This window comes from Macrobrachium nipponense, chromosome 18 (assembly GCF_015104395.2).
Source record: "Macrobrachium nipponense isolate FS-2020 chromosome 18, ASM1510439v2, whole genome shotgun sequence".
NCBI classification, from domain to species: Eukaryota; Metazoa; Arthropoda; class Malacostraca; order Decapoda; family Palaemonidae; genus Macrobrachium; species Macrobrachium nipponense.
The window spans coordinates 81,438,365-81,456,838 of NC_087211.1; the positions used below are offsets into that span (position 1 = coordinate 81,438,365).

An 18,474-nucleotide genomic window follows, 5' to 3' on the forward strand; every position below is an offset into this window, starting at 1 on the left:
CTTATTTATATTTCATATGTACTATATATATATATATAATATATATATATATATATACACTTGATAATATTTCTAATATTCTATATATATATATATTATATATATATATATATATATATATATATGTTTGTGTGTGTGTGTGTGTGTGTGTGTGTGTGTGTGTGTTTGTGTGTGTATTTGTGTGTGTGAATCTTATTCTTTCATACTCACAGTGAGAGACCAAAAGAAACATAAAATAAAACCGAATGCCATACGCAGACAGCATAACTTGAGCCAGAGGCAGTCCTTTCATTTTTAAACCGCTCACATACCATCTGATCCACTGCTACTAATATTTACGGCAGGAAGGAAACGCTCCCTATAAGATATTGGGGAGCGCCCCCTTGGTGTCTTGCATTAAGAGTGCAATAAATCTTATATGGGCTACACGGGGAAAAGGCTGTCTCACAGAATAAACTATAGTATAGTAGATTCACATCAACCGTGCATTTGATGTCTAGGCCCGTCCCTCACGACGCTCCTGATTGGCTGTTGATAAGCCAATGACAGGGCTGGAAACTGTCAGTCTCTCTCTAGAGTTCATATAGGCAGGATGTATGCTCCACCTCTCCTGGGGGATGCTTTTGGAAGACGTAATCCCTCGGTGGCCGCGAGTCCGATTCTCGGGCATGCCATTGAGGAGTGAGATATGTGTGTTTCTGGTGATAGAAGTTCACTCTCGACGTGGTTCGGAAGTCACGTCAAGCCGTTGGTACCGTTGTTGCTGAATAACCACTGGTTCCATGCAACATAAAAAACACCATACAAACAAACAATAGTGGTCGTATATTGCTATCTTTGTTTCTTAGATGTTGAATATACCTTTACTAGGGACGTAATAATAATAATAATAATAATAATAATAATAATAATAATAATAATAATAATAATAATAATAATAATAATTGAGAGACGAATCCACAGTGATGTATGGGTTCTGATATATTTAAAAATGAATCCAGACAAAGATGTATTTTTAAATATATTTGTACCCATACATCACTGTGCATTTTTTTTCCTCCATTTCAAGACTCGTGCTTCTGTGAGTATTTTATTATTATTATTATTATTATTATTATTATTATTATTATATTATTATTATTATTATTAAACAATGTTGCTGTTGTGCCATCAACTGTATCTACTTTCATGATAATTAACAGTTAATTTTGTTTTGTTTCAGCTTTTATGTTTTTGCAGTTGTGTCATGGAGGAAAATATAATGGAATGATTACTGAAATAAAGTAAAGCAACCAATTTGAATGTTGGGTCTGAATCTTACAAATTATTGGTAGGTAAGCAATACGGAAAGCTCATAAAATTCGCGAAAGTTATATGCAAAAAACAGTAGTCTCTCTCTCTCTCTCTCTCTCTCTCTCTCTCTCTCTCTCTCTCTCTCTCTCTGTAGTCCAGTCTAGAACGACCAAACGACAGCGTGCCCATCGCAGATGTACCGCGAACATCCCTCCGTCAGGTCGAAGTAATTCTGCCTCTTGCACTCGTTACCCTCCAAGGGGTGACAGTGAGTCCTCTTCCAGTACAGACGAACGAGGAGAGACGACCTTCCCATGTCGTAGACGTAGCCCTTCACCTGTTAATCAAACAGTTATTAAGTTTCATGTTAATGAAGTAAAAAAAAAAAAAGCCCTGTACTTTAGGGTAATTTCCTGATTATGAAGAACAAAAGTCTTATATAATAGCAAGTGGGTATGCCCATCTCTTGTTTCTCTACTGTACTACAGGGTATATCCCTAATAATGATAAACAAAGGATTTTATTAAATAGCAAGTGGGTATGCCTAGCATTTCTCTCTCCTACTATACAACAGGGTAATTTCCTGATAATGATAAACAAAGGATCTTATTTAAGAGCAAGTGGGTATGCCCAGCATATGTCTCTACTTTACTTCAGGGCAATTTCCTGATTATGAAGAACAAAAAATCTTATATAACAACAAGTGGGTATGTCCATCTCTTGTCTCTCCTTCTGTACAACAGGGTATATTCCTGTTAATGGAGGACAAATGCTCTTGTATAACAGCAAGTGGGTATGCCCATCCCTCGTCTCTCCTACTGTACCACAGCTTCGTTTAATCTGTCATAGTAGCCTTAGGATTGACTGAGAAACTGGTTTTGTCCTATCCTAAGGGCACTCACCTGTGGGTATGGGTTTTTCGACAGGAGGTCTCGTTGGTACTGGATCAAAATACTCTGAAAAATTGAAAAATTAAGAATATTGAAAATTTGGAAAATTAAGAATATTGAAAATTCGAAAAATTAAGATACTGAAAATTTGAAAAATTGAAAACTTAAGATTATTGAAAATGTGAAAATTGCAAAAATTAAGAATATTGGAAATTTGACAATTTGAAAAATTAAGATTATTGAAAATGTGAACATTTGAAAAATGAAGAATATGGAAAATTTGAAAAATTAAGAATATATATTGAAAATGTGAAAATTCGAAAAAAATAACAATATTGAAAATTTGAAAAATCAAGAATATTGAAAATTTGAAAAATTAAGAATATTGCTTATACTTGACGAAAAGAGAATCTAAAAAAATTATATGTTCTTCAGGAATTATTATTATTATTATTATTATTAAAAGCCACAGTTGTGTTAATAATATTTATGCACAGGTTTTTTTCACTCCTGTACATAAATATTTTCAACGCTACTGTGGTATTTGATTCTCAAACCTTCACATCGAAGCCTCTGTCGCTCCCGATGACATCTGTGACCTTTCGTCGGTCATCTGAGGTCCCGGTGGCGATGGTTAGGAGGTCAACTCTGGTCATCTTGGCCGCCAGGAGAAGGGTCGAGAGAGGTGCGCCTTTCACGTAGACTTTACTGCCGTGATTGACCTCCTGTGAAGAGGGAAGTGGAGTCACGGAGTTACTGCCTTTTCATTCTTTTCATGGCTGAGTTATGGGTCAATCCCTGGTTGACAAAACTATCAGAAAACAAGACACTAGTTACTGCCTCATTCATTCTTTCAATTGCTGAGTTATGGGTCAATCCCTGGTTGACAAAGATACCACAAAACAAGACACTAGCTACTGCCACACTCATATTTTAATGGCTGAGTTATGGGTCAGTCCCTGGTTCACAAAAGTACCACAACATTAGTATCTTCGTATGTCAAAACCCATGCCATATAAATCTCTTCTATCTAAAACAATTTCCCACTGTGGACCATGTAGGAGAATGCAGGGGGCCATAATCGGGGGTATGCATGTATAAAACCATGGGTTTTATACATACATGAGTTATACTTGGCAGTGGGCCATGGACAAGTATCTTTTATGAAAAGTGGCTAACGACCAGAAAAACTTTGGGAACCACTGATCTAACACCCTTACCCCTCCTTGTTACTTCCAAAATATATACACTCTTTATAAACCTATCCTCTTCCATTCTTTCCACATGACCAAACCATCTCAAAAATGCTAATTCCTCATTTCATTCATTTTTCGTATTTCTGCACTTCCTACCCTTTAATCGAATTCATTTTGTGATTTTTACCTATTTGCTTTGGTGCGCGTTTTTAATCTTTCCATAATTGACTGTACGAGCCTATTCTATATAGAGAATTGTATAATTGACGGCATTGGTTAAATAAATGGAGAGCATGAAAATGGTTTCAATCTCATTTTTCTATGGAATTTAGTCTCAATAACAAGAAGATATGGGAAATGAGTTCTTTTGCCTTAAAACAATGGATGCTACTATGTATATATATATATATATATATATATATATATATATATATATATATATATATATATATATATATATATAATGTGTGTGTTTGTGTGTACGCATGCGTGCGCGCGTGCAAGCAAACTACAGAATAATCTTCAAACCCCAAACGTAAGCGACCTTTCATATATTAATCAGTGACAACATATAAAAAAACCCTTTGCAATCCTTTTCTTCTTCTTATTCTTCTTCTTCTTCTTTTCTCTCTGGCAACATCGATCACTTTTGCCTCTAATTGGTTCATTTTCCCCAATTTGTGATTCGTCGTATCCTATTACATAGGCCGCGTTTGCCGACGGCGGCGTTCCAAGACGCCATTATTTCAGTTTGTTTATTCTCTCTTTTGTTTATTATTGTTCTTATATTACTTGTTTTGTTGTTTGTCGAGTTTTTTTTTAAGCTGTGGAAACTTAATTGTGTTTGTTGCTGTGTCGTTTCGTTTATCATCAGTGTCGTCAGCTGTTTCCGCCAATGACTAGTGATTGTCATCAGGGCTACACTAGTTCAGTGACAGTCAGTGACATGGCAGTTCAGTGATAGCCAATGAAAGTTCATTGACAGCCAATGACAGTCATCAAGGCTACACAAGTTCCACAATGAACCTAAGTTCAGCATGTAGTTCCAGGCTTGTAAAGTTTTATAGTAGAGATTAATACCTAAAATTGAACCAAAACATTAAAATTCCTCCGCTTAAAAAGCTTTGGATGCAAAGGCAACTGAATAATAAATGACAAACAATTATTCTTTCATTTCAAAAATTATTAGCAAAGTACTGGTACTGTAGGTAATACATCTTCTTACTTCTATCCCCTGAAACAAATGCTCCCTAAAGGTCATGGGTTCATGGCGCGGGACAAATGATGGAATTCGAGATTCTTCTTTCTTTCTTTTTTAGAAAAAAACAAAAAAAATATATTATTTAAAACTTCAGCCTCGTTCTAATTTTTTAGGGCGAAAAATATTTATGATACAAAAATGAATAAATCAAATTTTAGCCATGAGATATATAGGTTACGATCACTGTAAGATTTCTAAGTGCGTTTTTATTACAATAAATTATATAAGTTGTGTCATGCCATAGATTAATTTTACTTATGAAATTTATGAGCACATTTTTATTGAAATAAATTATGAAACTCGTGCCATGCAATAGTATTATTATTATTATTATTATTATTATTATTATTATTATTATTATTATTATTATTATTATGATTATTGCAGGTCCACAATAATATCGCATGTGAAGTATAAAGTCTTTAATAATAAGAGCTTTTGAGCCTTGTACTAGATGAACCTAGTACAAGGTTTGAAAGCTCTTATTATTAAAGACTTTATACTTCACATGCGATATTATTGTGGACCTGCAATCATTGTCATTATTTTCGACACTGAAAATTGCCCACATTATTATTATTATTATTATTATTATTATTATTATTATTTTTTTTTTTTTTTTTTTTTTTTTTTTTTTTTTTTTTTTTTTTTTCACAGTCGCCCAATTCGACGGGTGGTATTTATTGTGTGGGGTTCCGGGTTGCATCCTGCCTCCTAAGGAGTCCATCACTTTTCTTACTAGTGTGCCGTTTCTAGGATCACACTCTTCTGGCATGAGTCCTGGAGCTACTTCAGCCTTCTAGTTTTTCTAGATTCCTTTTCAGGGATCTTGGGATCGTACCTAGTGCTCCCTATGATTATGGGTACGATTTCCACTGGCATATCCCATATCCTTCTTAGTTCTTTTTTCAGATCTTGATACTTCTCCATTTTTTCCCTCTCTTTCTCTTCAACACTGGTGTCCCATGGTATTGCGACATCAATGAGTGATACTTTCTTCTTGACTTTGTCAATCAACGTCACGTCTGGTCTATTTGCACGTATCACCCTATCCCGCCCTGATACCATAGTCCCCAGAGGATCTTTGCCTGATCGTTTTCTAATCACTCCCTCAGGTTGGTGCTTGTACCACTTATTACTGCAAGGTAGCTGATGTTTCTTGCACAGGCTCCAGTGGAGGGCTTTTGCCACTGAACTCATGCCTCTTTTTTTACTGGTTCTGTGCAAGTGCCGGACATTCGCTTGCCATGTGGTTTATGGTTTCATTTTTCGTATTGCACTTCCTACACATGGGAGAGATGTTATTTCCGTCAATCGTTCTTTGAATATATCTGGTTCTTAGGGCCTGATCTTGTGCCGCTGTTTATCATTCCTTCAGTTTCCTTCCTAAGCTCTCTCCTCTGTAGCCCATTGCCATGTGTCATCGCTGGCTAGTTCTTTAGTCTGTCTCATGTATTGTCCGTGCATTGGTTTGTTGTGGCAGTCCTCTGTTCTGTCTGTCATTCTCCTGTCTCTGTATATTTCTGGGTCTTCGTCTACTTTTATTAGTCCTTCTTCCCATGCACTCTTTAGCCACTCGTCTTCACTGGTTTTTCAGATATTGCCCCAGTGCTCTCTCGATGTTGACGCAGTCCTCTATACTTAGTAGTCCTCTCCCTCCTTCCTTTCGTGTTATGTAATAGTCTGTCCGTATTTGCTCTTGGGTGTAAGTGCTTTGTGTATTGTCATATGTTTCCTGGTTTTCTGATCTATGCTGCGGAGTCTTGCCTTCGTCATTCCACCTATTCCTGCACTGTATCTGATTACTGGCACTGCCCATGTGTTTTATGGCTTTTATCATAATTTCCGGCATTTTATTATTATTATTATTATTATTATTATTATTATTATTATTATATTATTCAGAAAGGTGAACCTTACTCGGGTATTAGATTTACTGTAAAATTTCTAATCACGTTTTATATAGATAAATTACAAAAATTATACCTGGTAGATTAAATGACTGTGAAACTCCTAAGCTTACTTTTTTCAAATTAAATTGGTGTTGGTTTAGAAATGTCAAATTACCTGTTATCACGACTTCGTCGTCTAGTCGGAACTTCTGGGTCAGCATAATGGGTTGGAGTTCTGGGGGTAGATCTTGTGGTAGATGATGCCAGCCATCAACGTTTACCTGGAAAAATAACTAATAATAATAATAATAATAATAATAATAATAATAATAAATAAAAATAATAATAAATTATGTTCAAAAGAACGATAGACGGAAATAAACATCTACTCCCATATGTAGGAAGTGCAATACGAAAAATGAAACCATAAACCCACTAGCAAGCGAATGCCCGGCATAGGCACAGAACCAGTACAGAAAGAGGCATGATTCATGGGCAAAAGAAAGCCCTCCCACTGGAGCCTGTGCAAGAAACATCAGCTACCTTGCAGTAATAAGTGGTACGAGCATCAACCTGAGGGAGTGATAGAAAACGATCAGGCAAAGATCCTCTGGGACTATGGTATGAGAACGGATAGGGTGATACGTGCAAACAGACCAGACGTGACGTTGATTGACAAAGTCAAGAAGAAAGTATCACTCATTGATGTTGCAATACCATGGGACACCAGAGTTGAAGAGAAAGAGAGGGAAAAAATGGATAAGTATCAAGATCTGAAAATAGAAATAAGAAGGATATGGGATATGCCAGTGGAAATCGTACCCATAATCATAAGAGACTAGGCACGATCCCAAGATCCCTGAAAATGAATCTAGAAAAACTAGAGGCTGAAGTAGCTCCAGGACTCATGCAGAAGAGTGTTATCCTAGAAACGGCGCACATAGTAAGAAAAGTGATGGCCTCCTAAGGAGGCAGGATGCAACCCGGAGCCCCACACTATAAATACCACCCAGTCGAATTGGAGGACTGTGATAGAGCAAAAAAAAAAACAAAAAAAAAAAGAAAAAAAAAATAATAATAATAATGCTAAGAAATTCACAATCTCGTGAAGAATAATCTGTCTTAAAAATCCACAATCATATAGTAAAGTATATTACTTTACTATCAATTTGTGGATTTTTATGACAATAAATAACTAATAATAATATCTATTTAACAGGATTTGTCCTTAGAGACTTTCTACTCTGTTCTTATAATAATAATAATAATAATAATAATATATATATATATATATATATATATATATATATATATATATATATATATAATATATGAACAACTTGATCACGAAGTATATAAAACGTGATGCTATGTATAAAGAAATAAAGGTTTTCTTCGCCAAGAAGGAAAAAAAATGAAAAAACGAGTTGGCCGAGTACTTTCGGTCCTATTCGACCCTTTACTGAGGCATATTAAGCCTTCTTTTGACTATGGTGTTCTTTGTAAAATCAGTATGCCTCAGTAAAGGGTCCGAATAGGACCGAAAGTACTCGGCCATCTCGTTTTTTTTTTTTTTTTTTTCATTTTTTTTTTTCTTCGTGGCAAAAAAATCTTTATATATAATATTATATATACGATATATATATATGTATATATAAATTATATATATATATATATATATATATATATATATATATATATATATTATATATATATAGATATATATGCTCTATCACAGTCCTCCAATTCGACTGGGTGGTATTTTATAGTGTGGGGTTCCGGTTGCATCCTGCCTCCTTAGGAGTCCATCACTTTTCTTACTATGTGCGCCGTTTTGAGATCACACTCATCTGCCATGAGTCCTGGAGCTACTTCAGCCTCTAGTTTTTCTAGATTCCTTTTCAGGGATCATGGGATCGTGCCTAGTCCTCCTATGATTATGAGTACAATTTCCACTGGCATATCCCATATCCTTCTTATTTCTATTTTCAGATCTTGATACTTACCCATTTTTTCCCTTTCTTTCTCTTCAACTCTGGTGTCCCATGGTATTGCGACATCAATGAGTGATACTTTCTTTCTTGACTTTGTCAGTCAAATAATAATAATAATAATAATAAGTAATAATAATTATTTATTATTATTATTTATTATTATTATTATTATTAAAAGAAGAAGAATATAAAGAACAATGACTTATTAGTAAAAGTAGCATACAAAATTATGAACTAAATTGAATATATATATATATATATATATATATATATATATATATATATATATATATATAAAAACATCCTGAAGTCCCTCCCACCAATTAGTTCACGCATGCGCACTCCGTTCAGTCACTTAACTGCTCCGGGTGGTACTTTTGGAACGACCGCAAAGTCGGTGACGGTCGCGTTCCTTCGACTCTGCCGAAGGCGCGAAAAAGACCGGGGGTCGGGTTCTATCAGCAACCCGGTCCAATTGAGGTTGCGTTCGAGCAGGAGCGTCTGGCTCATGAACAGGCCGTCCACGACGCCGACTTCCACGAAGGTCCCTGGTGGCTGATAAGAAAGAAATAATAATAATAATAAAAAATTGATTACCGAAGGACAGAGTAGAAGTTTACCCCTTAGAAACGCGTAAAGTATTTCTGTTTACCTCAGAATTCTTTTTAAGTTTATAAGCAACGTGCCTTTAGGTTTTAAATCCCGATAACATTCTTTGAAGTTAAGTCGAAGATAATTATAATCATGAAGTACTTGTTAAGTATTTCCATTTCGCTCAGAATTCCTCAAAGTCTCATGCAATGCGCTTTGGAATATTGAATCTATTGGTTACTCTGGTAGATGATAATCACTGGTATTTACCGAGAGGAAGATTTATATATATATACGTTTTTACGTCTCACTGTTTTTCTGCATTTTTTTGGGGGGCGCGGGCCGTCCCATGGGCCTTCCCATATTTAGTAAATAATGAAATATAGTGTAATAGTATTTATTAAGTATAAGCCATAAAATTACCTCAATTTACCAATAATTCTACATAAATACTATAATGGTAAAATAAACTCGAAAATATGCGAAAATGAAAATCCATAAACATACAATAAACGAAAGAACAGAGACTGCATTTTAAGACGGAATTTGACATGTCTTTGCATTTCCCAAGCAGAAAAGGCCGCTTCTCTTCAAGGAAGACCGTGCCACACAATTCGCCAGTAAGATGAGCCAGTGCCCTCTGGTGCTGCGTAATGTAACCGAGACACCTGAACACAGGCTGCCATAGTACCATCAATCCAATGGAGATATCATGCGGAACACGAAGCCAGACTATAACGCTGTGGTGGAATTTCCTCATTCAAAATATAACGAGAAATCTGTTGGCCATCCTTCGGGAAGGAGACCATTTCAATTTGTCATTATTCAGGTGAACCTTATTCATATGGAACAACCCCAATAGATGGACCAGTGACGTGAAATTCAACCTTCCATATATAAGATTATCGTTTGGTTTTGCCCATAATAAAACCACCTCCTGCAGCCTTACTTATTAATCCATTCCAAATATCTGTAGTCGTGTAAATTGATTAATATTCCATCATAAATTTTCACGAGGAGAAAGACCTCTGTGTGTTACTGTAGTAATTCGGTTTCTCCTCTCATCTCCTTTTTCAAGGACAGATGTCTTTATTCTATCCTTCCTAACGTGAAGATCCAATATGGAAAACCTTTTACTTTATGCCTGTGACACTTCATAAATCAATTTGACTTTTGACATATTTTTTATATTTTTTTTCTCAGTTTGAGTGGGCAAATTATAAGCAAATGGCATTTGTACTCTCTGTTCTACTATCTATTATCTCTATTTTCCATCATTTATCAGTATATTCCATTTCGTTACTCTTTATTCTTCTGTATTCCAGGTTCTTAGAACCTTAGTAATTCAAGTTTATAGATTTATATTCAGTTTTAATAAGAACTAGGACAGCCTCCAGACTCTCACGATAAAACAACGTGTAACACTAAACTTGGTATTAACAGAGAGAGAGAGAGAGAGAGAGAGAGAGAGAGAGAGAGAGAGAGAGAGAGAGAGAGAGACCCATGACAGTAAACAGATGCCAGCGCGGCCTCCTGTAGGTACGCATGGTAGCTAAATATAAATTCTATGGTTGATTTTGCTGGCACAAATAATTTTCCCGACCCCGGCTCTCTCTCTCTCTCTCTCTCACACACACACACACACACACACACACACACACACGTCAAGTTAAAATTTAAGATCCCTACCTATTGAAACGCAAGCCCATGACCGTGAGGAAATATATATATATATATATATATATATTATATATATATATATATATATATATATATATATATATATATATATATATACTATATATGCCGGTTACCACTGTTTACGTTTCGTATGCCAAGGAATAAGGCATGCCCCCACCACTTTCTTATATATAGTAGTACTTCGCTGACATCAGCGTAACCTAACTTAGCACAGTGTAAATATGATAGTTAATGTGTTTATTATTTTCAGAGAACCTCATTCTCCTCAAAATTATTATAGGGAATTAATTTTCAACAGCTTAATTAAGAATGATTTATTCTGGGTATGTAGTATATAGCAGACTGCTTAGGAGAAATGTTCAGTACGTACTATAGTGTAAAGTTAGGGCATTCGTATTTCTCACCGTATAAATGAACTAGTTTCGTGTTTACATAACCCCGAAAACTAACAATTAGGTTAAAAAAATATTTTGTTCCATTGAACACGTCTTTTATTTTTTTATTTTTTTTTGCCCTTGATAAGTAAGTTTATTAAAATAGAATGCAAAATACACTATCACCCGTAGAGAGGTTACAAACAGTTGGTTAAACATCCTTTAAATTTTGTAAATGCTAACAAAAGCAAGCGTGGTAGGTACAGCCATTTGCCAATAGGCCTGTTCTGTCTTCATTTTGTGCTGGTGTTTGGTACTATGGGATTATTTTTATCAGTCATTTTGCGAAATTCAATATTATCACCACCTTTCTCTTTAGAAATCAATGTGAAAAAACAAACATTTTATATATCATCGCTTGTTCCGGTTCGAAATCAACAATAAATTATGTTTTTTATCTTTAATGTTAATGATAAACAATGGAATTCGCATCTATTTTATTCATGACAAAGAAAATGGGGCTTTTCTTTTTCTAAGAAAACGATCCATCGAATTCAATGGGTAACTATATTGTGTGGGTGCTTGACTATTTTGCTTCGTGTTCAATTCAAACTAACTTTTTTGGCAATTTCCTGGTTTCCCCTTATTTACTTCTTAATTTATTTTATTGTAATTCAACAGAAAGAAGGATGTGCCTTATTTTGAAAAGCCTTTAGCTAGGTGAGATCGAAGAATTTATTAATTTAAAACAGGAAATAAACAAAAGAATGGATGCCCGCAAAAGGGTATAGGCCTAGAGTTATAATGCGATAAACAAAAGAGCAGAGATACGACGGATGGGCAGCTACAGAGAAACTGAACACTCGCTGATACATATAGCGTAGAGAAACTTTGAAATAATAATAATAATAATAATAATAATAATAATAATAATAATAATAATAATAATAAGGCTCTACACCCGCGAATAGCAGAACAGCTCCAGCATTGTATCACAAATCACCAAGCACCCAAATGGATGACCACAGGAAGAACATCCTTAGTACAAAAAGACAAGAGTAGGGAAATATAGCCAGTAACTACAGGCCTATCACCTGCCTACCAATAATGTGGAAGTTACTAACAGGTATCATCAGTGAAAGGCTATACAACTACCTAGAGGAGACAAACACCATCCCCCACCAACAGAAAGGCTGCAGAAGGAAGTGTAGGGGCACAAAAGACCAGCTAATCATAGACAAAATGGTAATGAAGAACAGCAGCAGAAGGAAAACCAACCTAAGCATGGCATGGATAGACTATAAGAAAGCCTTCGACATGATACCACACACATGGCTAATAGAATGCCTGAAAATATATGGGGCAGAGGAAAACACCATCAGCTTCCTCAAAAATACAATGCGCAACTGGAATACAATACTTACAAGCTCTGGAATAAGACTAGCAGAGGTTAATATCAGGAGAGGGATCTTCCAGGGCGACTCACTGTCCCCACTACTCTTCGTAGTAGCCATGATTCCCATGACAAAAGTACTACAGAAGGTTGATGCCGGGTACCAACTCAAGAAAAGAGGCAACAGAATCAACCATCTGGACGACATCAAGCTGTATGGTAAGAGCATCAAGGAAATAGATACCCTAATCCAGACTGTAAGGATTGTATCTGGGGACATCAGGATGGAGTTTGGAATAGAAAAATGCGCCTTAGTCAACATACAAAAAGGCAAAGTAACGAGAACTGAAGGGATAAAGCTACCAGATGGGAGCAACATCAAACACATAGATGAGACAGGATACAAATACCTGGGAATAATGGAAGGAGGGGATATAAAACACCAAGAGATGAAGGACATGATCAGGAAAGAATATATGCAGAGACTCAAGGCGATACTCAAGTCAAAACTCAACGGCGGAAATATGATAAAAGCCATAAACACATGGGCAGTGCCAGTAATCAGATACAGCGCAGGAATAGTGGAATAGACGAAGGCAGAACTCCGCAGCATAGATCAGAAAACCAGGAAACATATGACAATACACAAAGCACTACACCAAAGAGCAAATACGGACACTATACATAACACGAAAGGAAGGAGGGAGAGGACTACTAAGTATAGAGGACTGCGTCAACATCGAGAACAGAGCACTGGGGCAATATCTGAAAACCAGTGAAGACGAGTTGCTAAAGAGTGCATGGGAAGAAGGACTAATAAAAGTAGACGAAGACCCAGAAATATACAGAGACAGGAGAAAGACAAACAAACAGAGGACTGCCACAACAAACCAATGCACGGACAATACATGAGATAGACTAAAGAACTAGCCAGCGATGACACGTGGCAATGGCTACAGAGGGGAGAGCTAAAGAAGGAAACCGAAGGAATGATAACAGCGGCACAAGATCAGGCCCTAAGAACCAGATATGTTCAAAGAACGATAGACGGAAATAACATCTCTCCCATATGTAGGAAGTGCAATACGAAAAATGAAACCATAAACCACATAGCAAGCGAATGCCCGGCACTTGCACAGAACCAGTACAAAAAGAGGCATGATTCAGTGGCAAAAGCCCTCCACTGGAGCCTGTGCAAGAAACATCAGCTACCTTGCAGTAATAAGTGGTACGAGCACCAACCTGAGGGAGTGATAGAAAACGATCACGCAAAGATCCTCTGGGACTATGGTATCAGAACGGATAGGGTGATACGTGCAAACAGACCAGACGTGACTTTGATTGACAAAGTCAAGAAGAAAGTATCACTCATTGATGTCGCAACACCATGGGACACCAGAGTTGAAGAAAAAGAGAGGGAAAAAAAAAAAATTGATAAGTATCAAGATCTGAAAACATAGAAATAAGAAGGATATGGGAATTGCCATGAAATGGAAATCGTACCCATAATCATAGAGCAACACTAGGCACGATCCCAAGATCCCTCTGAAAGGAATCTAGAAAAACTAGAAGCTGAAGTAGCTCCAGACTCATGCAGAAGAAGGTGTGGATCCTAGAAACGGCACACATAGTAAGAAAAGTTTGATGGACGTTTTTCCTAAGGAGGCAGGATGCAACCCGGAACCCCACACTATAAATACCACCCAGTCGAATTGGAGGATTGTGATAGAGCAAAAAGCAAAAACAAAAACAAAAAATAATAATAATAATAATAATAAAATAAAGACTTATTTTACTAGCCGGGGGGGGGGGGGGGGGGGGGGGGGGGGGAACTGAAGGGGGAAGAACACACCAACCAAAGAAATTCCTGAAGCCGAACCAGGTAAGAGACTCTGGGAAAAAGGGAAAACATATGGAGCAATCCGGTATCACACAACAAACATGCACACCTGGCTCCAGGAAGTCAAGGCTGAAGAAACAGGGAGAAAATAAGAGCAAAGATTCACAGAGATCACAACAGACACAGTCAGAGACCAACTAAAGAAAATGCCGAACTGGAAAGCCCCAGGTCCCGATGAAGTCCATGGATACTGGCTCAAAAACTTCAAGGCCTTACACCCAAGAATAGCAGAACAACTCCAGCATTGTATCTCAAATCACCATGCACCCAAATGGATGACTACAGGAAGAACATCCTTAGTACAAAAAAAGACAAGAGTTAGGGAAATATGAGCCAGTAACTACAGGCCTATCACCTGCCTACCAATAATGTGGAAGTTACTAACAGGTATCATCAGTGAAAGGCTATAAACAACTACCTAGAGGAGACAAACACCATCCTCCACCAACAGAAAGGCTGCAGAAGGAAGTGTAGGGGCACAAAAGACCAGCTCCTGATAGACAAAATGGTAATGAAGAACAGTGGGAGAAGGAAAACCAACCTAAGCATGGCATGAATAGACTATAAGAAAGCTTTCGACATGATACCACACACATGGCTTAATAGAATGCCTGAAAATATATGGGGCAGAGGAAAACACCACCAGCTTCCTCAAAAATACAATGCGCAACTGGAATACAATACTTACGAGCTCTGGAATAAGACTAGCAGAGGTTAATATCAAGAGGGATCTTCCAGGGCGACTCACTGTCCCAACTACTCTTCATAGTAGCCATGATTCCCATGACAAAAGTACTACAGAAGGTGGATGCCGGGTACCAACTCAAGAAAAGAGGCAACAGAATCAACCATCTGGACGACATCAAGCTGTATGGTAAGAGCATCAAGGAAATAGATACCCTAATCCAGACTGTAAGGATTGTATCTGGGAACATCAGGATGGAGTTTGGAATAGAAAAATGCGCCTTAGTCAACATACAAAAAGGCAAAGTAACGAGAACTGAAGGGATAAAGCTACCAGATGGGAGCAATATCAGACACATAGCTGAGACTGGATACAAATACCTGGGAATAATGGAAGGAGGGGATATAAAACACCAAGAGATGAAGGACACGATCAGGAAAGAATATATGCAGAGACTCAAGGCGATACTCAATTCAAAACCCAACGCCGGAAATATAATAAAAGCCATAAACACATGGGCAGTGCCAGTAATCAGATACAGCGCAGGAATAGTAGAATGGACGAAGCAGAATTCCGCAGCATAGATCAGAAAACCAGGAAACATATGACAATACACAAAGCACTACACCAAAGAGCAAATACGGACAGACTATACATAACACGAAAGGAAGGAGGGAGAGGACTACTAAGTATAGAGGACTGCGTCAACATCGAGAACAGAGCACTGGGGCAATATCTGAAAACCAGTGAAGACGAGTTGCTAAAGAATGCATGGGAAGAAGGACTAATAAAAGTAAACGAAGACCCAGAAATATACAGAGACAGGAGAAAGACAAACAAACAGAGGACTGCCACAACAAACCAATGCACGGACAATACATGAGATAGACTAAAGAACTAGCCAGCGATGACACGTGGCAATGGCTACAGAGGGGAGAGCTAAAGAAGGAAACCGAAGGAATGATAACAGCGGCACAAGATCAGGCCCTAAGAACCAGATATGTTCAAAGAACGATAGATGGAAATAACATCTCTCCCATATGTAGGAAGTGCAATACGAAAAATGAAACCATAAACCACATAGCAAGCGAATTTCCGGCACTTTCACAGAACCAATACAAAAAGAGGCATGATTCAGTGGCAAAAGCCCTCCACTGGAGCCTGTGCAAGAAACATCAGCTACCTTGCAGTAATAAGTGGTACGAGCACCAACCTGAGGGAGTGATGGAAAACGATCAGGGAAAGATCCTCTGGGACTATGGTATCAGAACAGATAGGGTGATACGTGCAAATAGACCAGACGTGACGTTGATTGACAAAGTCAAGAGGAAAGTTTCACTCATTGATGTCGCAATACCATGGGACACCAGAGTTGAAGAGAAAGAGAGGGAAAAAATGGATAAGTATCAAGATCTGAAAATAGAAATAAGAAGGATATGGGATATGCCAGTGGAAATTGTACCCATAATCATAGGAACACTAGGCACGATCCCAAGATCCCTGAAAAGGAATCTAGAAAATCTAGAAGCTGAAATAGCTCCAGGACTCATGCAGAAGAGTATGATCCTAGAAATGGCGCACATAGTAAGAAAAGTGATGGACTCCTAAGGAGGCAGGATGCAACCCGGAACCCCACACTATAAATACCATCCAGTCGAATTGGAGGACTGTGATTGAGCAAGAAAAAAAAATATTAATAATAATAAAACTGTGTTTGTGTTCTGTGTGTTTTACGTAGACTCACTTGGTCTTTCCAGAGCTCCAGGAGCTTCTTCTGCATTCTGCTCCAGTCGGCCACTTCCCTCCAGACGAAGGTGCTGACGTCTGCGGGAGACGCGTCCGGAATCCTCAGAGGAGGCAAGAGGAAGTAGTTCCGTATGGCATCGATGAGGTCGGGGTCGTTCCAGGTTGGGGCTCCTGAGAGGTGAGTGCTTATGCACCCTGGGAAGACATATTAGTCTATAACGATTTATTGCTTTGAAATGAGACAGAATGTGGTGGTTATAGAGGAAAGTGCTTATATATATATATATATATATATATATATATATATATATATATATATATATATATATATATATATATAATATATATTTATAGATATACAGGGTGTCCCATAAGTCCCAGTACCATTACAAGTATTTATTGCTCAGAATGGTATCGGTACTTATGGACACCCTTGTATATATATATATATATATATATATAATATATATATATATATATATATATATATATATATAATATATATATATATATATATATATATATATATATATATATATATATCAGATAACAAACGAATAGAGTTTATATTATGTAATTGTAAATGCACTCTAAATATGACTGCCATTTATTCCAGAAAAGAAAGAATTAATATTGATTGAACACTAGCGCTAAAAAAATACATTCAACTGGCGTTCGTGAATTGCATTTGTTATAAAATACCTGTCTTCAGTTGTATACTTTATTTCATAGTACTTAAAACATTTTTATTCCAATTCTTGTCCACTACTGTTTTCTGCAACCAATATCTCAGCAAAATTAGAGATGTTTCTAAACTAGATATTACAAGCTATTGTTAATGGGACGGTTCCTGGTTCCTGGTTCCTGGTTCCTGGTTCCTAAACGCTCACTCCACAGTTGCAGGCACACTACACTGTTTATGAGGTGCAAAGCTTTAGTCCCTTAATTAAATTTTTACTTTACTCATTATTGAGTTTAACTTTACTTTATGTTACTTCAAAATGTTTATTTTAATTCATGTCTATTATCCCTTTTTTTTTTTTTTGCAACCAGAATAACCCCGAAAAATTACAGATATTTCTAAATTAGATACAATTCAATATTTCTACTTTACTCTTCGTGTAGTCACCTTTAATCAGAGATTCTTCTTCTTTTACCTTGATTACAGGAGGGATCCCACGACGCCGAGACTTCTTCCAAAACGATGACCGTATAGCGAGTGGTAGCAGCTGCTAATAAAGTTAGTACTATCAGTCCACTAGCATTTGGACAACCGTGGCACAACACTGAAGACATAATTAAAAGGTTTAAAAGGTGAGAGGTGAGACTCACCTTTGTAGTACTAACGCGAACGCTATGAACTTAATAAATCATAGATGACGTGATGCTCAAGTATAGTGCTTAAAACTAACCACTTTTTCCACTCAGCCTTTTGGTGTTGGTCGTGGGTCAGTCATCAGGACGAATTGACCGATAGGCACTTACGATTCACTTGTATTTAGTTACTGTAGGATTTTCTAGATAAGATCAATTACTTTGTACTTAACACCACTGAACT

The 18,474-nt window shown here is 37.0% G+C and overlaps 2 protein-coding genes across 3 annotated transcripts in view; one reads left to right on the forward strand and one right to left on the reverse strand.

Annotated features, from left to right (window-relative positions):
• Positions 1-18,474, forward strand: part of LOC135197263 (uncharacterized) — a 124,999-nt gene that overhangs the window by 92,985 nt on the left and 13,540 nt on the right. Inside the window, exons 1-2 of one of the 2 annotated variants that reach the window (XM_064224363.1) lie at positions 16,957-17,094; positions 18,085-18,230. The gene's annotated coding sequence lies outside the window, so the exon portion shown is untranslated. Of the gene's footprint in view, positions 1-16,956; positions 17,095-18,084; positions 18,231-18,474 lie in introns of those variants that run through there. The other variant, XM_064224364.1, reaches the window with a different exon arrangement.
• LOC135196668 (uncharacterized) lies at positions 1,273-18,212 on the reverse strand. Its single transcript, XM_064223503.1, has 6 exons — positions 18,074-18,212; positions 16,915-17,111; positions 8,887-9,081; positions 2,741-2,908; positions 2,196-2,249; positions 1,273-1,630 (listed from the first exon to the last, which is right to left on the reverse strand). The coding sequence occupies exons 1-6, from the start codon at positions 18,210-18,212 to the stop codon at positions 1,454-1,456; spliced, it is 930 nt and encodes a 309-aa protein (XP_064079573.1). The 3' UTR covers positions 1,273-1,453.

Coding starts and splice junctions, on each gene's coding strand:
- LOC135196668 (XM_064223503.1), bottom strand. CDS start 18,212: ATGTCTTCAGTGTTGTGCCACGGTTGTCCAAATGCTAGTGGACTGATA. Junction 17,112..18,073: donor GGATCCCTCCTGTAATCAAG/GTAAAAGAAGAA, acceptor ATGTCTTCCCAG/GGTGCATAAGCACTCACCTC. Junction 1,631..2,195: donor CGAAAAACCCATACCCACAG/GTGAGTGCCCTT, acceptor TTTGATTAACAG/GTGAAGGGCTACGTCTACGA.